General features: G+C 39.9%; 2 protein-coding genes across 2 annotated transcripts in view; both read right to left on the bottom strand.

Moving 5' to 3' along the window:
• Positions 1-26427, bottom strand: part of LOC126236312 (juvenile hormone esterase-like) — a 557639-nt gene that overhangs the window by 406412 nt on the left and 124800 nt on the right. The window lies entirely within an intron of this gene.
• The window catches only part of LOC126236311 (esterase FE4-like), a 128625-nt gene continuing 125378 nt past the window's right edge, over positions 23181-26427 (bottom strand). Inside the window, exon 12 of the mRNA XM_049945520.1 lies at positions 23181-23473. Coding sequence (XP_049801477.1) covers positions 23296-23473 — 178 coding nt within the window. The 3' untranslated portion in view covers positions 23181-23295. The remainder of the gene's footprint in view (positions 23474-26427) is intronic.

Genomic DNA, 26427 nt, shown 5'->3' with positions numbered 1-26427 from the left:
AGACTGCCACTATTGTCAAAGTTGTAAGCCTTTACTTTACCTTCATCATGTTAATTTGTTCTTCCCTATTATCCATTCTGCTTTCTTTCTCCTTCTTGTCTCATTTTTCTAATGTGTCCAAAATGTTGCCAGCTATACAGGGTGAGTCACTAACTATTGCCATCAAGAATAACTCTGAAAGTATGATAGTAGCTGAAAAGGTTGTGGGACAATGTTGCATGGGTCAACAAGGGCCATAATATGATGTTGGATTTTGTTGCTAGGTGAGGTCAAATCAGAGATATGAAGGTCAACTTTGCTTTTTAAATGGGATGCTGTAGTTTGATACTTATTTTCTGCTAGCGGCTATCAAGACGAACCCCATGTGGTGCAGCAGTAAGGTCTTTTGAATGTCAAAAAAGTTCACAAAGGTGGCATGAACGTCCATTCGTTCAAAGTGATGGCCACTGGTATTAATGCAGTGCTGCAATCTCCTTATCATGGATTGAGTGGTATTCCTTATCACTTCAGCACTTATCGAAGCACATGCTCTGACAATTGTCTCTTGTATATCATGCAAATAATAAATATTCACCAAATAATTCGTATCCATCTAATGTGCCATTGACATGTAAACACCATTCAACTGTTTTGCAATACAACACATATACGAATGGTACAACTAGTATTGTCAAATCAAGCAATTGTGAATGGTGTATTCCTTCAAAGAAAAAGTTGATATGCTTCACATTTATGGAGAATGCCAACGAAATTTAGTAGTAGTAGCTGTAGATGTAGGAAGTATGCAGCTGACCTCAGCAGTTATGGTGGCTAGGACAGTTGCAAAGTCTAAGAGAAAGAAGAAGGTTCTGCTGTTAGGTAGTTCTCATAGTAGAGGTGTAGGCCAGCAGTTGCCGGAAGTGTTGGGGAGTGAGTACCAGGTCACCAGAATTGTGTACCCTAATGCAGGATTGGCTCAGGTGGCTATTAACATAGGGGGTTATGTAGGGATTTTACTAAAGAGGATCAGGTAGTGACTGTGGGTGGGGCTGGTAATAGTATTGACAGGGATGGGGAGTATGACATAGATGGTGACCTGGAAAAGATAGCCACTCAGACTGGCAACACGAATGTGCATTTTGTGGAACTGTTTCAGTGTCACGATTGGCCTCATCTTAATACAGCCATCAGGCGTAATAACATGAGAATTGGGGGTGCGCTGATGACAGAAGGCATGAGTCACATTTCAGTGGTGTTGGTGGAGTCTATCAGCAGGATGGATTTCACTAGACATGGCCCTCACCTCAACAGGTATGGAAAGGGGAGGTTGGCAAAGCTTATAGGTGACGGCATAGGTGGGGGTGGTGGGATCACTCATGGGAAAATTCCTGTAGTAGTGGGTGTTAGAGCTGTACATTTTTTAGACTGAAGTCAACTGATAGGTATTCCTGCTTAAGGGAAGTCTCTCTAACAAAGAAACCACCTTCAACAAAGCTTAGGTATCTGATTAATGAGGGAATTAGTATGTTTCATCAAAATATACAAGGTATTAGAGATGAAGTTAGTGAACTGATTATTATAGATGTTGACTCTGAAATTATTGGTATATCTGAACACTTCTTAAATAAGGAGATAATTCAGAGGCTTCCTTTACCAGGATACAGGTTGGCTGGCAGCTTTTCTAGGAGCTCTTTGTGGTGTGGGGGAGTAGCCATGTATGTGAAAAATGGTATCCCATTTAAGTCAACTGATGTTTCAAAATACTGCACTGAAAAGTTGTTTCAATGTTGTGCAGGTGTGGTTAAATTTAGTGGAGCTAAACTTCTAACTGTTGTTATTTATAGAGCCCCAGGCTCCGATTTCACAACATTTTTGCTAAAGCTAGAGGAGGTTCTTGGTTCACTTTATAGGAAATACAAAAAGTTAGTTATATGTGGTGACTTCAATATTAATTGTATAAGTGATTGTGCAAGGAAAAGGATGCTGGTAGACCTCCTTAATTCATATAATCTTATGCAACTTTCCAACGAGTGTGCAATGGAACAGTAGAACAACCATAGACAACATTTTTGTTGATTCCTCATTACTAGAAGGGCATTCTGTTAGCAAAAAGATGAATGGCCTTTCAGATCATAGTGCACAAATTTTAACTCTAAAAGATTTTTGTGCTGCAACACATGCTAAATATAGTTATCAACTTTTTAGGAAAGATGATCCAGTTGCTGTAGAGACCTTTGTAAACCTTGTCAAGGAACAATAGTGGCAAGATGTTTATAGTGCTGATACGATAAATATAATGCTTTCCTCAAGACTTTTCTCATGCTCTTTGAAAGTTGCTTTCCATTAGAACATTCAAAACAGGGTACTAGCACAAACAGGCAGCCTGGGTGGCTGACTAGAGGGATAAGAATATCCTGTAGAACAAAGTGGCAATTATATCAAAACATTAGAAATAGTCAAAATCTAACTGCAGCAGCCCGTTACAAACAGTATTGTAAGGTGCTTAAAAAAGTTATTAGGAAGGCAAAAAGTATGTGGTTTGAGGATAGAATAGCTAAGTCTCAGGATAAAATTAAAACCATATGGTCAGTCATAAAGGAAGTGGCTGGTCTACAGAGACAGGTCGAGGATATAGAATCAGTGCATAGTGGGAATGTCCGTGTTACTGATAAGTCACATATATGTACAGTATTTAATAATCACTTTCTGAATACAGCAGGTGAACTAAATAGAAACCTTGTCCCAACAGGGAATCATATAGCGCTCATAGAAACAAGTGTTCCGAGACTGTTACCTGAAACGGTCCTCCATGATACTGGGGTGAGGGAGATTGAGTTAATAATTAAATCACTAAAGACCAAGAACTCTCATGGATATGATGGGGTATCTAGCAGAATACTGAAGTATTATTCTATGTATGCTAGCCCAGTACTTAGCCATATCTGTAACTTTTCCTTTAGGAGCAGTCAGTTTCCTGACCGATTAAAGTACTCGGTAGTGAAGCCACTTTATAAAAAAGGAGACAGGGATAATGTTGACAATTATAGACCTATTTCTATGCCATCGGTGTTTGCTAAAGTTATCAAGAGGGTTGTATATACAAGGTTACTGGACTATTTACATTCACATAATTTGCTGTCAAATGTACAGTTTGGTTTTAGAAGTGGTTTAACAACCATATTCTCTTTTCTCTGTGAGGTTTTGGATGGATTAAATAAAAGGTTGCAAACACTAGGTGTTTTCTTTGATTTAATGAAGGCTTTTGACTGTGTTGACCACAAAATATTACTGCAGAAGTTGGACCATTATGGAGTAAGGGGAGTAGCTTAAAATTTGTTCTCCTCTTACTTTAAGAACAGAAAGCAGAAGGTAATTCTCCACAATATTGAGAGTGGTAGTGATGTTCAGTCCCAATGGGGCACTGTTAAGTGGGGTGTTCCCCAAGGATTGGTGCTGGGGCCACTGCTTTTTCTTATTTATATAAATGATATGCCTTCTAGTATTACAGGTGATTCAAAAATATTTCTGTTTGTGATGACACCAGCTTGGTAGTGAAGGATCTTGTGTGTAATATTGAAACAGTATTAAATAATGTAGTTCATGAAATAAGTTCATGGCTTGTGGAAAATAATTTGATGCTAAATCACAGTAGGACTCAGTTTTTACAGTTTCTAACTCACAGTTCACCAGGAACCGATATTTTGATCAGACAGAATGGGCATATTATAAGTGAGATGGAACAGTTCAAGTTCCTAGGCATTTGGATAGATAGTAAGCTGTTGTGGAAAGCCCATGTTCAGGATCTTGTTCAGAAACTAAAAGCTGCTTTATTTACCATTAGAACAGTATCTGAAATAAGTGACAGTTCAACACGAAAAGTAGTCTACTTCACGTATTTTCATACGCTTATGTCATATGGTATTATTTTTTGGGGTAATTCTTCTGATTCAAAAAGGGTATTTTTGGCTCAAAAATGGGCTGTTCGAGCTATGTGTGGTGTAAGTTCGAGAACTTCTTGTCAACCGCTATTCAATAGTCTGGGAATTCTGACTTTGCCCTCACAGTATATATTTTCTTTAATGTCGTTTGTTGTTAGCAATATTAGCTTATTTGCAAGAGTTAGCAGCTGTCACTCAGTTAATAATAGGCGGAAATCAAATCTGCATGTGGAATACACTTCCTTGACTCTTGTGCAGAGAGGAGTGCAGTATTCTGATGCATCCATTTTCAATAAGCTACCACAAGAACTCAAAAATCTTAGCTGTAGCCCAAACACTTTTAAGTCCAAACTGAAGAGTTTCCTCATTTCTCACTCCTTCTGTTCTGTCGAGGAGCTCCTGGAAGAGCTGAAAAATTAAGCAAATTCCAGTGTTACATTGTTGATTTTCTTTATTTAAACTTACGAATTTTCACCTGAATATGTTACTTATATTTCATTTTATCTGTTTCTACTATTGTGTTATAATTTCATGTATTGACTCATTCCATGACCATGGAGACTTCTCCTTAATTTGGTCCCACAGAACAATAAATAAATAAATAAATAAATAAAATAAATAAAAATACGGTGAGCGCTAGAGATTATACCCTCAACATACTCACCCTACATGTCATACATTTAAATATGTGTATGATAAATTGAGAACAACTGAATCTTTAATGCATCAGAAACATATCCAGCAAAGGAATGTTGCTGATGAGGAAATGGAAATTGGTACTCTTGCCACTGTGGTTCGAGTCCTTGTGTTAGTTTGCGTCAAATCGCAAGTGAATCTGGCATGTGCCAGAGTAGTGTTGTTTGTGTTCTGCATCACCATGAATATCATCCTTACCATATCAGTCTTCACCAAGTATTAACTGGTACAGATAGTATGAATTGCATTGAATTCTGGTGATGGGCTCAACTTCAGATTCAGAGGGATGACACATTTATTAATTTGATTTCATTTACTGATGAGGCTACATTCACGAACCATGGAAATGTTAATTTGCATAACATGCACTATTGGGTCACTGAAAATGCATGTTGGCTGCAGCAAGTTGCTCACCAAAAACTGTGTTCAGTGAATGTATGGTGTGGGATTCTGAAAGACAGAATTATAGGCCCCTATTTCATTGAAGGAAATCTTAATGGTAGAAAGTGCACCACATTCCTGCAAGAAACATTACGTCTGTTATTGGAAGAAAGACCTTTAGGAACAAGGAACAGAATGTGCTATCAACATGATGGATGTCCGGCACATTTTCTGCTGATGGTTAGAAATGAGTTACAGACAATTCCCAAACCGTTGGATTGGATATAGAGGAGATATGTCATGGCCGGCTCGTTCATCAGAAGTGACGCCTCTGGATTTTTTCTTGTGGGGATTCATAAAAGACATTGTTTATAAAGACATTCTAACTACACCTGAAGATATGCGAGAGAGACTTGTCAGAGCATGTGCTTTGATAAGTGCTGAAGTGATAAGGAATACCACTCAATCCATGATAAGAAGATTGCAGCACTGCATTGATACCAATGGTCATCACTTCGAGCACCTTCTGTAAATGGACGTTCATGCCACCTTTGTGTTCTTTGTTACCTTCAAAGACCTTACTGTTACACATCATTAGATTAGTCTTGATAGCCGCTATCAGAAAATAAGTACCAAGCTACAGCATCCCATTTAAAAAAAACAAAGTTGACCTTCATATCTCTGAAGTGACCCAAAAAAAGAGGCCCCTGTGCTTTCGGAGTTATTCTTGGTGGCAATAGTTAGTGACTCGCCCTGTATAATGAGAGCTGAACTCAGCACATTACTATTACTGTCTGTTCCCATTTCATCATGCATGTTATTGGTTTGCATGCACTGACAGACGGTGGCCTGTGTTTTTGTTACTGGCTGTGTTACTGTTTCTGCCTGATGAATGCCCATTTCCTCTCAGATGGGACTTAGTTTCCCACATGTGATCTACTGTGTTCATTCGATTCAGAAAGAGACTGCGTAGCATTTTGCTCTGTGTCTTGTCTCAATGTTAAATTATTTATGTTTCTCCCTTCATTGTAATAATTATTGGAAAAGTGCAGTGGCTGTCTACCTTCTCTTCTTCTACCTAGCTCATGATAAGTACATCATGCATTCTGAACTTCCGTACTTCTAACTCTCATGTTCCCACTGTCATTATTTCAGTTGTTTATAGGACTGTTGGAAGACTTATTATTATTCTGCACCTCCTCCTCAACAGCAGCTTCTCTTTCCACTCACTCCAGATACTCAATGAATCTTTCCACATTACCTCTAGGTGTGGGAATGGTTTTTCTTTTTCTGCCAATACCAAAGCAGCTTATGTTCTAGTCCGATTTATCATAATTTCCCTTTTCATCTTTTCTGTCAGATGTGACAACCATGAAACCCACTTTCTAGAGAGCTCTTTAACAGATTCTAGACATGGAGTAACCTTTTTACCACTCCAAAATTCTATCAAAACATTGTTTCGTTTGTTGTGTTACCTAAACTCATTAAGAAATGCAGTTTTAAATTCAGAAAGTGTTTTGCATCTAATCATTATGTCAGCTGACCATCACAAAGCACCTCCTGACAAATGACTTCTTATAAAAGAAATTTTTTCAATTTCCGACCATCCTCAAAGTCATTCCAAAACTCTAATGGGTGAATTTGTTTGTCTGGATCAAAATGTAAAAACTGATGACATCCAATAAAAGTTGTGTCAGCTCAAGCAACATGCTGCACAGTAAGATTACAAGAGCTACCAGAGGCTGCTCTGCTTTCTTTGTTAGTAATACTAGTAGAAAACAGTAACTGCATCCAGTTTGGTGCCTCTACCTTGCCACTTGGCATTTCAACCAGTTTTAAAGGAGTTGGCAGAATTATTGAACTCAGTTTCACTATCTGATAACTCTGTTAATTTACTTTTTCTTTTTTTGACTTCAACTTCAATTACATCATCATAAGAAAATGGTTCTGACTTTGCAGTAAAAGTTGGAATTTACATCTGATACTACTTTTGACAAATTACCATCAGATGTTGGCTTTATTACTTTGATGGAACCATCCCTGTTAATTTCAGTTTCTAATTCTGAGGTTTCACCTTAACTTTCTTATCATCCCTATCATTAGATTACACTTTTAATAGTATGTTAGAGTAATGGACTATTAATAAGTACTTTATTCTTGAATTAACTTAACTGCTTGACCTCAATGGCTGACGGTGGCATGGTGTTCCAGAAAACATGATGCACACTTTCGATAGAATGCAGGCAGCAGCAGCAGCTATGACAGCGAGGATGGTGGTGGGTAAGGCCTACTGCAGTAACTCCTAGGGGGCATGGGCACCAGTGAGAGTGTGAACTGAAAATTAGGGGATTACCATGCAAATAGAGTGAGTAGGGCGGGTTAAGGGACAAATAATGGAGGTCCTAGGAATAAACAAATGGAAAATGCTCCTAATGGGAATAGAACTGATAGGAGAAATTTCAGTGATAGAAATATGGGGAATGACAACTACAGACGCAAGTAAGAAAACTGAAATTTGCATCAGGTGGACTTGCACTTGGGCAAGAAAAATAAAAAAGCTATCAGTGTATAAGAAAAAAGCAACATGGATGAACGTTCAAGTAAATAGAGATAGTGAAGCAGGCAGAGAAGCAAAACCATGTATACTAATAAACAGAACTGTTTTCAGTAGAGAGGATTCTATTAAATTAGAAGAAATATATCAGATGGAAAAGCAAATAGATGAAACAGGGGAGTGTTTAACTCTTAAGTGTATGAAATATTATCAACAAGGGTATCAATATGCCATGAAAAACACAAACAACTGTAGAAAACAGAACAACTTAAATGTCTTCCCATATGCTGAAATAGTATCAGCCAAGCATTTGAAGGTAGTGACAAGAGACAGTAGTAGTGGTTCCAGAAGTAGTTCAAATGCTGATGAAAGTAGTGTAGGCTTTAGTAGTAATGAAGAGGAAGAGAGAGAAGAAATATTTGAATTTGTTTATGACATTGAAGCCAACATGATAAGCAAAAAGAGAATCAATGCTGTATGTAAACAAGCAATACTGAGGACTAGTTAGGAAATAGTGAAGAAATAAGTTGTAGGAAAGAGAGTTGTAGTACTTGTCATTAAACTGTAACTGAAATAGACTTGGTGAGCAGGACGACAGTTTTTCTACAAAAAGAATGAATGAGAATTCACAGCATGGAGGAGACACAACCAACAGTAATTAGTGGTGAGATATGACATCCCAAGATTGATTAATATCCAGGGATTAGCAGTTAAATAGCTGCTGGACAGTGGGAGTGAATGAAATGGAATATCAGAAGTAGTTTTTGAATCTGTTAAGGGTATTAATGGGACTGTAGTTATGCTTGTGCCACAAAAAAGAATTTTGGATGCCACTGTAAATCCATCTATGAGCATCGAATGATAAATATTAACAACTGTTGAATTATCAGGACAGCAAATAGTTTGTAAATCTTTAGTGATACTTGACCTACACATAGATGCGATTGTAAGTAGAGAGTTCTTGCATTAGTGGAATGTGAACATTGATTTGCCAATGGGAAATTTACTCCTGTATTTTAAGGATAAGTGTATGTAATGATATTTTTGGAAAAACTCAGTACTAAGACACATACTAAATTAGACTTACCACTGAGATACTCAGCCACTGGTATTGACACAGCTAAGACTGCAGAAGAGCAAGTGCAAACAGAGATAAATGAGAGAGCAAAAAATATTAAGGGTAAAATATCTGACCAAAAGTGATTTAGAAGTAGTGTTGAGCTGGGTCAAAAGTTGATTCACAAGGTAACTGTTCATGTTGATGATATTTTGGTTCCTAGTTCGGACTGGATTAAACATTGTAAAATTTTTGTTGGGGTGCTGAAAGCTATTTTCAGAGGTGGGAATGAAATTAAAATTCAGTAAATCTGAAATTGTAAAAAGGAAAATTTCATTTTTGGGCCATAAAATTAATGAAAAGGTCATACATTTGGAACCAGAAGGATTAAAGACTACTCCAGATTGTCCAGCAGCTAAAAAGAAAAAAGAACTTAAAGGTATGCATGGCCTATTTAGATACTACCAACCATCCTTTTTTTGGCATTGCACTGAAGAAGAATGTAGTGTTGAATTGGACTGTAGAATGTGATGAAGCTTTACAACATTTAAAGAGAGAATTGGTGAATAGTAAGTTACTTTATCATCTTGATTTTGCATTACCTCTTTTTGAGCACAGACTCAAATTTGTGTATGTTGGGAGTCCAAATTTTTTATTTAGTACAAACTGAACTGGGTTTAAAAAATTTGAACGTGTTATTTACTGGACCACAAGACAATAGCTTACACAGACTACAAATCTTTGAGCTTTTTACAACAGTGTAGATTGAAACATTCAATGTTGACCAAATGGGCTTTGCATCTCCAGCAGTTTGATCTTGAAATGTTGTATTAAGTGAAATGGTAATACTGTAGCTGATGCTCCCACAATGGAGCATAGGAGCTCCCGCAATTCTCTGAATAGAATTCCTCAAATGGGAAAGGCTATGCCTGAGCAGCAGGTAGGTAGTTTTAATTCTTTGATTCCTTATTTATTATCTGAGCATCACTGTTGGTCTTGAGCAAGCACTTCATACACTTTTCCTTGCAGCTTGACTCTTGAGTCATCTGCCACCACAACAGTATGTGACCGGCACAGGCTATGACTCCTGGCAGTTGAGTGGTTTTGCTCAGCGTTGTTAGCAATGGCTCAAGGCTAAGATCTCAGAAAGTTGGTTTACATATACACTCCTGGAAATTGAAATAAGAACACCGTGAATTCATTGTCCCAGGAAGGGGAAACTTTATTGACACATTCCCGGGGTCAGATACATCACATGATCACACTGACAGAACCACAGGCACATAGACACAGGCAACAGAGCATGCACAATGTCGGCACTAGTACAGTGTATATCCACCTTTCGCAGCAATGCAGGCTGCTATTCTCCCATGGAGACGATCGTAGAGATGCTGTATGTAGTCCTGTGGAACGGCTTGCCATGCCATTTCCACCTGGCGCCTCAGTTGGACTAGCGTTCGTGCTGGACGTGCAGACCGCGCGAGACGACGCTTCATCCAGTCCCAAACATGCTCAATGGGGGACAGATCCGGAGATCTTGCTGGCCAGGGTAGTTGACTTACACCTTCTAGAGCACGTTGGGTGGCACGGGATACATGTGGACGTGCATTGTCCTGTTGGAACAGCAAGTTCCCTTGCCGGTCTAGGAATGGTAGAACGATGGGTTCGATGACGGTTTGGATGTACCGTGCACTATTCAGTGTCCCCTCGACGATCACCAGTGGTGTACGGCCAGTGTAGGAGATCGCTCCCCACACCATGATGCCGGGTGTTGGCCCTGTGTGCCTCGGTCGTATGCAGTCCTGATTGTGGCGCTCACCTGCACGGCGCCAAACACGCATACGACCATCATTGGCACCAAGGCAGAAGCGACTCTCATCGCTGAAGACGACACGTCTCCATTCGTCCCTCCATTCACGCCTGTCGCGACACCACTGGAGGCGGGCTGCACAATGTTGGGGCGTGAGCGGAAGACGGTCTAACGGTGTGTGGGACCGTAGCCCAGCTTCATGGAGATGGTTGCTAATGGTCCTCGCCGATACCCCAGGAGCAACAGTGTCCCTAATTTGCTGGGAAGTGGCGGTGCGGTCCCCTACGACACTGCGTAGGATCCTACGGTCTTGGCGTGCATCCGTGCGTCGCTGCGGTCCGGTCCCAGGTCGACGGGCACGTGCACCTTCCGCCGACCACTGGCGACAACATCAATGTACTGTGGAGACCTCACGCCCCATGTGTTGAGCAATTCGGCGGTACGTCCACCCGGCCTCCCGCATGCCCACTATACGCCCTCGCCCAAAGTCCATCAACTGCACATACGGTTCACGTCCATGCTGTCGTGGCATGCTACCAGTGTTAAAGACTGCGATGGAGCTCCGTATGCCACGGCAAACTGGCTGACACTGACGGCGGCGGTGCACAAATGCTGCGCAGCTAGCGCCATTCGACGGCCAACACTGCGGTTCCTGGTGTGTCCGCTGTGCCGTGCGTGTGATCATTGCTTGTACAGCCCTCTTGCAGTGTCCGGAGCAAGTATGGTGGGTCTGACACACCGGTGTCAATGTGTTCTTTTTTCCATTTCCAGGAGTGTAGATCCCTGTGGACAACCCTAGTTATTAGCCTCACTAGTTTACTAGATATTGTGGCCATTCCACAATACACCTATCACTGTAATCTCGGAAGCTCTGATACAAACATTTTGGAACCTGTAGTCTTCTCAGACAGGGTATCATTGCAGGATTAGTATCTGCATCCATTGCAGATTTAGAAACTGCAAAAGCATGACAACACTGCTAACACTGCCATTACAAGGTATTCTATCAGCTGACAAGGGCTCGACAAGTGGGAATGGCCTCGCCAGGGCCCTGAACCCGTGGGGAAGGAAGGGCACTGAAGGATACAGAGGGGACAGCAATGGGGAAGCACAACTGCAGCAAGTTAGATCCCAGCAACTGAAATAATGTCGCGACCAACTCTGCTGCCCAGCTGACAGGTAGGCTGTGGCAGTTCTGAACCAATGGCACATGATATGCATTGGTCAGTTGCTCGAGACTGACATCAACCACAAACTGCTGACCTTTGTTGCCCATCAGGACAGCCTGCAGCTACACCTGCTGCTGACCATAAGACTGAGCCTAAACAGCAGTCCCTGGGGGAAATGTGGCAGGCTACGATGGTCTGAGTCATGCAACTTCGGGTGCAACAAGTCCCGGAAACTTCGCAGTTGGTGCCTATACAAATACTCTGTCATACTGCACCTGTTGACTGGTATTGCACGGTACATAGCCAGAAAAGTCAACAATGCGTTGTTGGAAGAGGTAGGTATGGACTACTGCATTTCGGTCTTCAAAGTGTACATGAAGTGCTCTGCCTCCAACTTAGAAGCCAGGAGAAATGAGTCTGTAGTCAGATACTGAATCCTGTTGCAAACACAAATGTCTTCAAACTACCACAACAGAAATTGTCATCAACTGACAGTTCACCATTTTTGAAACAGGAAAACCACTCAAACACTATAGTTGGATGTTTTCCCTCTTCCTTGTATGACATTTTTAACATTTCAAGAGTTTCTGTTCCACTTTTTCGAAGCAAAAAGCAGAATTTCACCAAGGCATACTGTTCATGAAAATCAGCCATTGCAAAAATGACAATCACACAAAACTAGTGTCACCATAAACTCTGCCAAAACTAATCCTTACCTTGAGTGGTGGCAATTGGCTTACTGACTCTGGAATGTTCCTTCTACGTGCTCCTAGTGAAAAAAGATAGTACTACAAAAGCTCTTCCTACCAAAAAATTAGTTCAGTTTCTTTTGCGTACCATCTCACATGTAGTCATTAGTGTGCATGTACTTTTTAGAGGTTTGAATTTTTGTACCTAAACATTTTTAGTTTTCTCAATGATTTTCTGACAGCCTTCACCAGAATCTGCTTCTAACATTAACATGTTGCTTGCAATGCAAATGCTTTTAATTTTTATGTGGTCCACATAGGGATTTATTAAGCCTGTGAAACCTTTCTTGGTTACATAGGCATCTCATTCATTTTTTGATTTAATGAATAGTGTGTATGCAACTGTGCATGGTGGACAGGCAGAGCATGGAAAGAACTGTAGTTGGGTATGGATCAGCATAGCATTGGATATATGAGGGCAGTTTGAAAAGTTCTCTGAACAGACTAGAAAAAAAGTATTTACATCACTGTAAATTTTTTTTATTTTTTAATGTAGTCTCATTGTAGATTAATGCACTTTCTCCAACAGTGTTCCAGTGCCTTGATCCCATCTCAAAAATGAGTTTCCTTCAGGCATGCAAAATAGTTGTTAACTCCGGCTATCATTTCTTTGTTTGAAGTGATCTTTGCCCACAAAAAAAAAAAAAAAAAAAAAAAAAAAAAAAAAAAAAAAAAAAATAATAATTAATTTCAGTTTTGGGAAGAGATGGAAGTCTGACCGAGCCATATCAGGTGTATAAGGTGGGTGTGGCAACAATTCATACCTTAGTTAGTGTAATTTTGTCATGGCGACGGCACGTGTGTGGGTGCGCATTGTCTTGATGGAAGATGGCTTTCTTCCTTGTTAAACCTGACCTTTTTTCGTGTCTTTTGTTGAAATTTGTCCAGGAGGTTAGCATAGTATTCACCAATAATTGTTTGCCTAGTGGGGAGATAATCTACAAACAGAATCCCCTTCGCATCCCAGAACACTGATGCCACTGCTTTGATTGTTGTTTTGACTCTGGGGCATAGTAGTGCACCCACGTTTCATCTGTGGTCACAAACTGGTGCAAAAAATCTTATTCGTTTCTCCTAAAAAGGGCCAAACATTGTTCCGATATGTCTATTCTCATGCATTTTTGATCCAGTGGCAAGAGTCGTGGGCCCCATCTGGCAGATAATTTTTTCATTTCTAATTCTTCAGCTAAAATGTGATATACCCTTTCAGATGACATCTGGAAAGCATGAGCAATTTCAATCGGCAATCCTCCATGACCATTTTGTGCACTTTTGCAATGATTTCTGGAGTAGTGACACATCTTGGCTGACCACTGCGCAGATCACCATCTAAGCTCTCCTGACCAAATTTAAATTCATTCATCCACTTAGCAACAGCTGAATATGAAGGAACAGGGTCCCCCAGTGTATTCTGAAAATCGGCCTGAATGTCCTTTGCTTTCATACCTTTCTTTACGAAGTACTTAATCACTGCCCGAATCTCGATTTTTTCTGTCTTTGCAAATCACTGTATGGGAACAACAACAGAGCCACATCACCACCACAGCTCTCTTTCAAGAGCAATGATGTGGCACAGGCTTACAGGCAACAGTCCAATGAATATCATGTGACTAACTCATTGCATTAGTCATTCCATTGTTTCTTTTGCCATTTCTTCCTGTCTGGGACACCCATTATTTTTTCCCAATTCAACTATTCTGCCTGTTAAGTGGGAATGGTAAATATCCTAGAGTGTCATTGCATTAGTGCTGATCTCTTGTGGTGATTCCGAGAACTTTTCAAACCACCCTCATAAATGGAAATCGCCACCTACCCATGCTCAGTTCATGTGAACAGTCTCTGACAGTAGGTACTGCTGACAGGGTAATGCCTCCAAAGAGCATCACTTAAGCAGGTATCCTCATCTGAAGCACATCTGCAGCTAAATAGAAGGAAAAGACTGTCATTTGGAGGACACAGGGAAGACTGATGAGGAGGCTGTGGTTCCAACTGCTTGCTCTCTTCTCAGCCAGCCCTTGTCCAATCTTGTCATACCATTCTACTCTCCTTTAGGGCAGCATGCCCATTGTCTGTTGAAATATGCTCACTATTTTTTATACACTGTATTTAGCATATTTCGTGACAGTACCTTTTCCGTGAAATGTTTACAAGACGACATTTGTCTTTTTGTGTTGGCTTCAGTCGTCTAGTGAAAGTATGATTCCACAATGCAGTTTCATCGGCTGCAGAAATGACCTGGTTCAATGTGTTTGCCTCATTTTTTGGTGCTTCAAATACCATTTCTTCGAATGTGGTTCCTTCTTGATGTTTATATAAAAAAAGTAGTAACATAATTCATTTTTCCTGTTCACTAGCAAATTATTATTACAGCGACCTGCACATTGTTCCAGTGTCACACACACACCGAGAGTTCACTGCCGACTGACTACGGTCAAAGATGAGTCCAGCGTCAAAGACATTTCACACAACACACAAGCTTCCACTTGTAACCAGTCTCTTTGATATTCTTCATCACATCTACTAATATTAATCAATATGCTGTCACTCTCAAAAATATAAGTAAATTAGCATAAAATAAAGCAAATTACAATTTAAAATAAATATTATGACAAAAATATAAGAGAACACATTACAACTTCCCTCATTAGATTTGGTATGACAAATCTGGTACAAAATAACACATCTCCCAGATCCATTACACTGTCTATCGGAGCCTCCAGGCACCATAAATTCATTCTTCTGTACCCTTAGCAGCAGAATTATGGCAATAAAGTCAAGTTATTTTCTTTGAACACCTGTGTATCCTGTTGTTATTCACCTAACCACCATCCACATCCTGCTTCCATGTCCCTCAAGAGTCATGAATGCAACCATGCAGTACTTATTTTGGTTTTGGTGGTAGTTGTTAATCTTGATTTCACTGACTGAGCTGCCAAAACTGCTGCAATCATGGGACCAGCAGCTGCTGTTTCTTTTGCCATTTCTTCCTGTCTGGGACACCCATTATTTTTTCCCAATTCAACTATTCTTCCTGTTAAGTTGGAATGGTAAATATCCTAGAGTGTCATTATCCACTTGAATTCATAAGCATTCGATGTTGAAAGTTTTTTGTTGACACCTATTTCTTTATCTCTGTGCTGCAATATATTATGATACAACATGACACCCGTAAACATATGCACCTGTGCCCTGAAACACATATTTCTCCAGTGGCACTCTTTAGAGTGTAGTCCCTCAACATTTATAAGGAAAATAAGCAAGACGAGCGCTTATTGTTTTCTGTTGGGTGTGTCCTACTGCAAGTGATGTATCTTCATTAGAGTGAATTTGATTCCAACCAAAAGCGTAACATTTTCTTCCAATATGATGTGCCAGCAGGAGGCAGTGGCTACATACACTGCTCTCAGACATCAATTGGTTGTCCAGTCTGAGGTAGCTGTGTCAATTGTTGAAGTGTTGTGCCCATGTCAGATGACACATGCATGTCTCAGCATGATATGTGCACACATGGACACTAGAGTGTCAATGGGTATATTGCACTACCATGATGTCCCTCCACCTCATAAAACAATCAGGGATCACGTGAGACTGTTAGTTCCAATTAGATGTCTTTCTTCATAGCAATGTGGTGTATCTGTGGAACCAATATTTGCCAGTGACCCACTTCCAGAATTTGTGTGTCACATGCCAAGCTTTGTGTCACGCTAAAACGAACAGTTAGTAATGTATTGATTAGATCTGGTGCTGGAAATGTCATGTCTGAGTACTCTGGCATCTTACCTAACCTGCTTCTAAGATGGTTACATGATCTTTGCACTCCTCTTTTCTCAAAGACTGACATAAATTGTTCTTTATGGACTGTGCACTGTGGGTAAATGTCCTTTTTCTCCTTTCACACACTGTCCACAAGTTTACAAATTCAAACAGTCCGTGGGCATTACAGCACAATCACAATTTCTCTGTTGTGTTTGTAGGCAGTATTGAAACAGAGTTCCACTTCCATAGATGGACTGCAAGGAATGCTTCATTTTTGTTGACACTGCATGTTTTGGCCACTGCATGTTTCACAGTGTATTTCAAACACAAATGTGAAGTGGTAGATAAGAGTCACTCTAACAAAAGAGTACTGTACAAACTAAACATACATTTACTTAAACAAAATGCTTCATTTTATAAAAATTCAGAATAGAAACATGAGTAACCTTTAATACCCACCACTCTGACCACAGAGGAATGGCATCAGTATAAGCCTTCCACTGAACTCAGAACCAGGCAGGCCACAATCAATTCTGGGGACAAAGCTGCAGATTGTGAATACCATTGAAACTCAGTGAGCAAGGCTGGCCTTGTCAATCTTCTCTGCATTTTGTTGGAAAGACAACACCCTGAGCTCTCCATGATCCCTGTCTGCCCCATACATGCTGGCTAGACCTCCTGTTAACATGCCGCTCACAGTCAAGTGGACGAGTAGTGATATATCCTGTGCTTCCTGTTGAGGAGACAGCCTCCACAGGACACAATAGTACTTTAGGTACCTTTGGTTTCTGGTACAAGACTCTTGGCAGCCCTTCCAATACACCCATTTGCAGCGGCTTCCAATTGCTTGACAATACTCAGAGTGACTTCCAACTGGTTAGGAATATCAACTAACTTGTCCCATGCCTGATGACAGCATCTTTTAGAGATCAGTAAAAAAGTAACTTTAAACTAAGTTTGCTGATTCTCTTTTAAGTTAGGAGTCTGATATTCTACAAGGATTACCGATATTAGACAAATTCCTGGATTTTATACGCTGCAATCATCAAAACATTACACTTAAGATGTAACTGGATGATATGTTAGGCAGTTTATAGGAAGAAGACCTTGATAGAACAGTAGTTGCAGGTAACGAATTGTGAACAGTTGACGCAAGTGTATGAAGTGCTAGCTTTCCAGGTCCATATGGTATATAACATCTGTAATAAGGATAGGTTCCTAGTTGAGTAGCAGCATATGAAAAACTTTTCTGCCAAACAAGAACAATGAAGCCCAGATTATACATGTATCAAAGATAAGAAGACATACTGCCAACCAAAGCAGAGCTGTGTGAGGAATAATTACAATAGAAACAAAGATAAAGAAAGGCTAATGTATGGGATCAAAGTATCTTGCACTGGGAAGTTGATATAGAAAGCTCTAACCAGGTATTTAAGGGTCACTACTGCAGTATTGCAAAATGCTTTACCATGACATCAAAAAGGCAAAAACCATGTACTATGGACAAAAAATTCTAAATATTGCTGAACAAATCAAACAAAGTTAGAGGCATTATTAAGTGTCAAACAGATGAACTTGGTAAGATAAAAGATATTAAATTCCCTGATGACTGTAGCAGCATCAACAAAATATTGAATTCAAATTATTGGCTCTAAATTCAATGAATTCCTCCTAAAGGAAGGTGAATACACATTGACAAAATGAACTATTGGAAGCAGATACACTGAAGTGCCAAAGAAACTGATATGGGCATGCATATTCCAATACAGAGTTGTAAACAGGTAGAATACGGTGCTGTGGTTGGCAGTGCCTATATAAGTCAACAAGTGTCTGGCACATTGTTAGATTAGTTACTGCTGCTGCAGTGGCAGGTTATCAAGATTTAAGTGAGTTTGAACGTTTTGTTGTAGTCGGCGCACGAGTGATGGGACACAGGATCTCCGAGGTAGCGATGAAGTGGAGATTTTCCCGTATGCCCCTTTCACAAGTGCACCACGAATATCAGGAACCCAGCAAAACATCAGATTTCTCTCTTGTACTCTTACTGATTTATGGACAGGCCTGTAGCATTCATGGCATCAATTTCCTCCAGCACTACTTCAGACATTAGTCGAGTCTATGTCAAGCCATGTTGCAGTGTACTCAAGGGGCCCTATACAATATAAGGCAGGTGTACCAGTTTCTTTGGCTCTTCAGTGTATATTAGATTTACTTAGATGGATATCTGTTGATTCACTGCTAGGTTTGCTAAACCAATTTGAATTGCAGTCACAAAACTGTTACATCACTGATATGCAAGTAATTCATCCAACCACGATGGTATTTCACCTAAAATGTTGTGCTGATTTGTTAGTAGCCTCCCTTGAGCTAAATTTTTAATCAGTTGACAAGCTGAAGTTTATTTCCTGACAAACTGAAGCACACAGTAGAAAAATATAGACCACCTTCCTTCCCCTGTTCTAAGGCATTTTTGAGACATAAGGTAACAACAGAATATTGAACCATCTTTCAGAGAACAACCTCTTTAACAGCAGTTGAGTTTGCCGTCTGTAAAGGCTTCTCTACTTAGAAAGCAATATATGATTTCATGAAGTCATTTCTGATAGAACTAAACAAGAAAAGCTAACCTGTTAGCATTTTCTGTGAACTTTCCATGGCCTTTGATTGTGTACATGATAAAGTTCTACTGGAGAAACTAAAATGGTAATCTGTTAAAGGCATTTGCCTTGAATGGTTGGGGTCATATCCAAATCATTGAAAACAGAGGGTCAAATTAACAAGCAATACAGGAATAAGACTAAATTCAAATTGGAGAAACATTATATATGGCATCATGCAAAATTCAGTCCTGGTCTCAGTCATGTTCATACCTATGTAACAGAATGCATCAAAAATGGTAACATTTTGCTGATTACAAAAGTATACTGGTAAGGATCCTTAGACATCTGTACCAGACATAGCCAAAAGAAAAACTGTTTCCTACAAGTGACTCACAGCAAACAGTTCAACTCTCTATCTTATAAAGATGTGTATGCAGTCCCATACAAATCAAAATGACGTACAGGTACTGCAAGCAGAAATTAATGGGCACAAACTGGATGGTGTCCCCACGTGTAGAGTTCCTAGGTATAAAGTGAGGAGGCATCAGCACGAGGGTCGGTTAACCCAAAACTCAGTTCTTCCTACTTCACGCTTAGAAATTTCTGTCATTGTCTTGACCTTCAGACAGAATTGCTAGCACACTTTCACTCATTACTGCCATATGGTATAATCTTTTGGGAAAATACAGCTAAGGTCAAAAAAGTACTTATTCTACAGAAGCATGCAGTAATAACAATGTGTAAATTTAGTAACCAAATATCTTCAGAGACCTAGGGATTCTCACACTTATATGCCAATACAGTTCGGCCCCGGTAGCTGAATAGTCAGCGAGAGAGAATGTCAATCCTAAGGGCCTGGGTTCGATTCCTGGCTGGGTTGGAGATTTTCTCTGCTCAGGGACTGGGTGTTGTGTTGTCCTAACCATCATCATTTCATCCTCATCGATGCGCAAGTCGCTGCAATGGTGTCAAATCGAAAGACTTGCACCCGACGGGAGGCCCTAATCACACGACATTCACATTCATGCCAATACATATATTTCCTAATGTTATTTCTCATTGATAAGAAGAGTGCATTTAGGATGAACAGTGTAATTCACAACCAGAATTTTAGATGTAAAAATAATTTCCATATACACTAATGAGCCAAAACATTATAACCACATGCTTAATAGCTTGCCTGCCTGTTTTTGGAATGAAATACATAACTCATTCTGCATATCAGTGATCCAACAGTTCATTGGTAGGTTTTTGGAGGTATGTGGCATTAGATATCTACGCACATGTCATGCAATTTGTGTAAAAAAGGGGTTGTTGATTTGCGTGCACAGTGGTAGTGCCCGATAGTGACCCAGATAGATTCCGTAGGATTTACATTAGGTGAATTCAGTCACTGAAATATCAATGTGAGTTCACTGTAATGTTCCTCAAAGCACTATAGCATGGTTCTGGCTCTGATACACAGACAATTATACTGCTGAAAGATGACATTGTTATCAGGCAAGACATCAAGCATGAAGGGGTGCAAGTGGTTTGCAGCTCTCTATGTGCCTTGGATTACTGTCACAGGTCTCATGCAATCACAGGAGAATATGTCCCATAGCATAATACTACACCCATCAGCCTGTGCCCATGGTGTGCTGCATGTTTCGAGCTGCTGTTTTCGTTGATGATGACCAGTGACCTACTGTAGCTAAGCTGTGACTGACCCCAAGTGCCGACACGTTTCCATTGATCAATGGTCGAATTCTAATGGTCCCACGCCACTGCAATTGTAATTGATGGTTTCATTGGGTAAACATGCAAACACATGGGGTTGATAGTTGAAATCCGATGGTCCCATGCCACAGCAATAGTAATTGATGGTGTCATTGGGTAAACATGCAAACACATGGGGGTGATCTGCTGCAGAGCTCCATGTTCAACAATGTACGATGAATGGTGTGCTCTGAAACACTTGTGTGTGCACCAGCATTGTGCTCTTTCAGCAGAGATGCCACTGATTCCCATCTATCCTACTTTACAGAGCAGACAAGCCTCTGAACCCCATGTTCTGTGAAGAGTCGTGGACATCCAACCATTTAGATCCTAGTGTTAGTTTCATTGTCCTACCTCTTTCCGTAGATGCTTACGACAGTAGCGTGTGAACATTTGACTAGCTTCAACATTTTCGAGACACTCCTTCAGAGGCTCTGTGTAATAATAAACTGCCCTCTGTCAAAATCGTTATCTCAATGGATTTCCACATTTGCAGCTGATATCTTCATTAGGGTGATCCCCCTTTCCTCTATCCTCTGCTTACATACTTTTGTTACCACGTAATGTGCCCACAATGCCACCAGGTGGCATCCAACATCATGGTGGGCAGTGGCCATAGTGTTTTGGCATATCAGTGTATCCCTAGCTAGGGTCAGAGTATAATTTTATATTCTGTTGCAGAAGTCTATGGTCATCAGGCAGGAAACTGAAAATCCCCAGATATTAGGAATCAAAGTAAAAGAACATCTGATTAGCCACTCCTAGAGTTTATCACAATATTTTAAACATATCTTGATCTTGCCAGTACATAGACAGCTGAAAGCTGTCAGCATTACATTATGTAAATCCTTTATCTGAAATATTAGATAAAATCAGCACCAGAGTAGTATAGGAAGATGAGCAGTGGTTTTTTTTACAAGTAGGTGCTTTTTATCCTAATACATAAAGTAATTTATAAATATTTCTCATGATTATGAGTGTATTAGCATAATCCATGATTTGTTGTTAATATACTTCACACTTCACAGAGCTAGCTTTCAGTAGCTGCTTGTGGCTACCAATGCATAACTTGACTTGTTGCACATCCTTGAAAGCTTGCCTTCATGATGGGATTTACTGAACACCATGAATGAATTAATGAATGAATGAGTGAATGAATGGGAGCAAAAGTGGTTTGAGTTTCTTCCTTACTTAGAGAAACCCTCAGCCAAAATTGCAAGAGGGATTGGAAAATGTAACAACAAAACAGTCTTCTATCCACAAGAAAGATGAGAGACACACTTAACTCAACAGAGGACACAAAAAACTACACTTATTAGGTGTATAGCTGGTATTCCAACCTGGCATTTCTATTTCTGAGGGCACATTAGAACAGTTCAATACATGCACCATTCTGAAGAGGTCACACTTGCCACAGGTAGCACTGTATATGCCTCCGATGGGTACATTCTCTCTCAGTCAGCCTAAGTGCCAATGCCACATGAGGTTAGCTGTTTAACTGTTGATTTCTGTGCCTTTGATTTTTGCCTCAATTAGGTACCACAAGCGTGTTGCTGACCTGATCTTTTGAATGTATATTGTGGGGACTGACAGTAAAACATTTATGACAAATAAGTATTTTCCAGCAAACGTGCTCAGAACATTCTCGAAAACTGCACCAGTGTTGCTTATGACAACACACCTGTTCCCGTTTACTGTGTAACCCTTTTATGCTATAAAGTATTTGCAACAAGACAAAAAAAAATGGTTAGTGGGAGAGGATAATAATGGAAACACACAAATAATTATTAATGATGACCTTGTTAATAGGACCAAGGGCTCTCAGTTCAGACCAGTACACTGTGCCAGTGGATATATGGCGAGAACACAATGAGAATTTAACAATCACAGGAGCCAGGATAATAATGCTTACCTGAAGACTAAAATGCAGAGCCAGTTCACCAACCAGCATTGGCTCATATGGGATAACAAAACCAGTACACAAGGGACAAGGACAACCCTTCTTCAACACATGTAGAGGAGGAACTCAGGAATGTCGTGACACATCTGAATGTGTTTAAAGTTCTGTGGAATTTCAGTCCTCCCACCCAACTGGAAACTCAAGCTTCCAATCAGCAATATATGCTGGTAATTCCATATCCACACAAAAGAGAGCCTTGTTTTGACACAACCAGGAAGAGTGACCTTTCCCACTAGCATACGTATGCACACATTTTTGCAACTTTCATTAAACAGTAAAGGGAAAGAAATGGATGGTTGTTAAGAGTTCTCTAGAGCAAATGATATCACATTTACTTAGAAAGTGATTCTAGCCAACTGCATCTATTTGAAATTAATTTATGGCAACAATTACTACCACTACATTGTTATTTAAGTTTTCTACAAAGATGATGACAATTTTCTTTAATATCTTACTTTCAGCTTCTATGCAGAACACAGTGATATGTGGCTCTTTCCATCTTCACCAAAACTTTCTCCTATTTATTAATTATTGTTTTTAATACCAGACTGATCTTTCCCCATATGACTAATTTAACATTTTGTTCTTGCAAAATCTTTGCTCACTGAGCTTCTCTCTTGTATTTCACTATTACTAAGCTGCTACAGAAAATGGAATTCCACTGTTTCTACTATAAGAAGCATGAAGGCCTACATGCAAAACATAAAAGTAACTTTCAGCTGTCATCTACCTTACTACATCATGAAAGTGTGTTATTCTCTGTGAGTATATTTTACTGATTAATACATCAAGTTTATTTTTTCACATTTACATAAAAATTAAATGATATGTGCATTCTGACAGTCCATGAACATCACATTTGATGTGCCCTTATGTGTTGTAATAATTTCACTGTTTTGATGCTGCTGTACTCCAATTGTATAGACCATCCCAAAACTCAATGCGTTCTTTGTTAAGATTCTGCCTTATGGTGAGATCCTTGTCAATATTCAGGTAACATGGGTTTGTCAGGCTATATGGTGTCCACTTGACCATTACATCAGCATCCAGATGTGGTGTAGGATCACTGAAAACCACAGAGACAGAAAAAAGATTTTAAAAAAGTTAGTAGTCATCACAACAGCAGCAAGGGATCATTGGGCAGAAGAGAGCAGATGGACATGTGTGATACAGTCTCAACAAAATTCTTTTGTTTGCTGTTAAACATTGAAAATCTACTGTCATAATACGCTCCCAATACAGACAAGAATATATACCCTGGACATAAAAAGAAGATGAAAGAAGTGAAAAGGTCCTTGACAAAGCTGCTCACCAAATTGACCGAATGACTAAATAATATAGCAACTGACTCTTGGTTGATTTACAAGCAACAAAACATTGCAGGCGATTGGACAGTTGTGCTGAGGAGAACTTTGACTAGGTCAACAATAAAGTAGAAATGCACTGAGTTGAGAAAAGTCTTGGGATAGCAATATGCACATATAAAAATGGCACTAGTATCGTGTATACAAGGTATAAAACAACAGTGCATTGGTGGAGCTGTCATCTGTACTCAGGTGAGTCATGTGAAAAGACTTCTGATAAGACTGTTACCGTATGACAGGAATTAACAGTCTGAATGTGGAATGGTAATTAGAGCTAGATGCATGGGATATTCCATTTTAGAAATTGTTAGGGAATCCAATATTCTGAAACCCACAGCATGCTGAGAGTATCAAATTTCAGGCATTACCTCTCACAATGCATAACACAGTGGTTGATATCTTTCACTTAATGACTAAGAGCAGTGGCATCTGCATAGAGTTGTCAGTGCTAACATACAAACAACACTGTGATTTAACTGCAGAAATCAATGTGGGATGTATGATGAATGTATCCATTATGACAGTACAGTGAAATTTGGCATTAATGGGCTATGGCAGCAAATGACTATATTGGTTGGACCCTACATGACTGCAAATCTGTTACCTGGTCGCCTAATTTCCAGTTTCAGATGGTAAGAGTTACTGGTAGGGTGTGAGTGTGGTGATGACTCCATGAAGCTGTGGACCCAAGTTGTCAACAAGGCACTGTGCAAACTGGTGGTGGCTCCATAATGGTGTGGACTATGTTTACATGGAACAGACTGGGTCCTCTGGTCCAACAGAACCGACCATTGACTGGAAATGGTTATGTTCAACTACCTGGAGATCATTTGCAGCCATTCATGGACTTCTCATTCCCAAACAATGATGGAATGTTTATGGATGACTATGTACCATGTTACTGGGCCAAAATTGTTTGCGATTAGTTTGAAGAACATTCTGGACGTGAATCCCATTGACCATTTATGGTACATAACTGCAGGTTAGTTTGTGCACCAGCAACAATTCCACAATTGTGGATGGCTATAGAGGCAGCATGGCTCAATATTTCTGCAGGGGACTTCCAATGACTTGCTGCATCCATGCTGTGTCAAGCTGCTGCACTATGCCAGGCAAAAGGAGGCCTTTCATGATATTAGGAGGTATCCCATGACTTTTGCCACCTCAGTATACATACATCTATAATGATCAAATGCTGCAAGTAACAAATAATCTAAGAGCCACAGAGCAGAACAGCTACAAAGTGCATTTGAATGTTCCTCATATGTAAATCCAGAGCAAGAATAGAAGCATGAGGTCATGGGCTGTTTATCATTAGAGTTCAGTATCAAGTCTCCATATAATGTCACTTAACAAGAGATAAAGGCTAATAACTGTTACAATTATAAGGCTACCTCAGTGCTTGAGAAACTGCAGCTAAAGTAGAGAACACCTGTACCCCAGGGGCTACCCTGGCTTTACACTGAAGGGACAGTTTGAGCAGGGGTGTTACATGAAGGCTTCAAAATTGTGACAGTAAAGATGCATAATCAGACTAGTAAGAAGAGACTGACACTCTTTATCTTGCCTGTAGATAAAGGAGTATGCAGCCAGTGGAAGACTGGTACAGAGAAAGTCTACAAGCTGAATAATATCCTGGGCTTTCAAATGAAGATGGAGCTCCTCCTGGTGGAACTTGGCTCAAAGCCCCCATTCTCTAAGAATCAATAAGAGGGGTAGCAGCAAAATATTGCTGCAATCAAGCAATATGTCTCCAAGCCACTAAAAATCATGACAGTACAGCACAAGGACAAGATGCAACCAGCCAATACATGTCCTGTGCTCACTATGGTGGGCCAAATGTTGCAGATTGGCTCCACTGTAAGACTCATGCTGCACTAATTAGAAGCCACAGAACAAAATGAGAGACTAGGTGGGTTCAGATTGTACTGAAGTTGTCAAGAATATCAAGTGGAGGAGGACACACAGCAAGCTCCTGACAGCCATTCTGGCACAAGACAGAGGCAGGCAGGCAAGAGTCTGCCTTGACTCCAGCCAGACTGAACTGTAATTGATCTCGCGCCACTATTTATAGCTGGTTATGAGTTGAAATCCCTCCACATGCCCACAACACCTTTGATAATCTTCTGTTTTTTTGTGTGCACACTGGTATTTTGTGAAACACACATTTTAGCAGTGTTTCCCAGCTCTGATGGATAGCCTCATTAGTTCTGGCACAAGATCTGACTTCAATTAGATGCAGGTAATGCAGTAACTTATACTTAATTGATCAATGTTGAAGTTTGTAAAGAACATATTTGTGATGAAGTTTGTAGGCAAATGGTAATAATCTGTCTACAAAAGTGAAGATAAACCGCAATTACTATGCTCTAACTCATTTAATAGCTAAACTGATTTAATAGCAAAACTGATTTAATAACTAAAGTCACACAAGAGGAAATGTCACCTGAAAAAAACAATAAAAATGGACATATGCACAGCAGTTGCTGTGTTTTGGCTACAGTGGCCAGACACAGTGAGCATGTGTGTGTGTGTTTTCATTTCAGAAGAAGTCTGAAAGCTTAAATATACAGCAGTCTTATTGTTGTGTCTGTCTGTGACTCATGATCTCCTCTACATGGTGAGTATCAGTATGTCCTATTTGTAACATTGTTAA

Source organism: Schistocerca nitens, chromosome 2, assembly GCF_023898315.1.
Source record: "Schistocerca nitens isolate TAMUIC-IGC-003100 chromosome 2, iqSchNite1.1, whole genome shotgun sequence".
In the NCBI taxonomy this organism is placed as follows: Eukaryota; Metazoa; Arthropoda; class Insecta; order Orthoptera; family Acrididae; genus Schistocerca; species Schistocerca nitens.
Note: the sequence above shows the minus strand (reverse complement) of the source record. Positions and strands in the feature narration are given on the sequence as shown.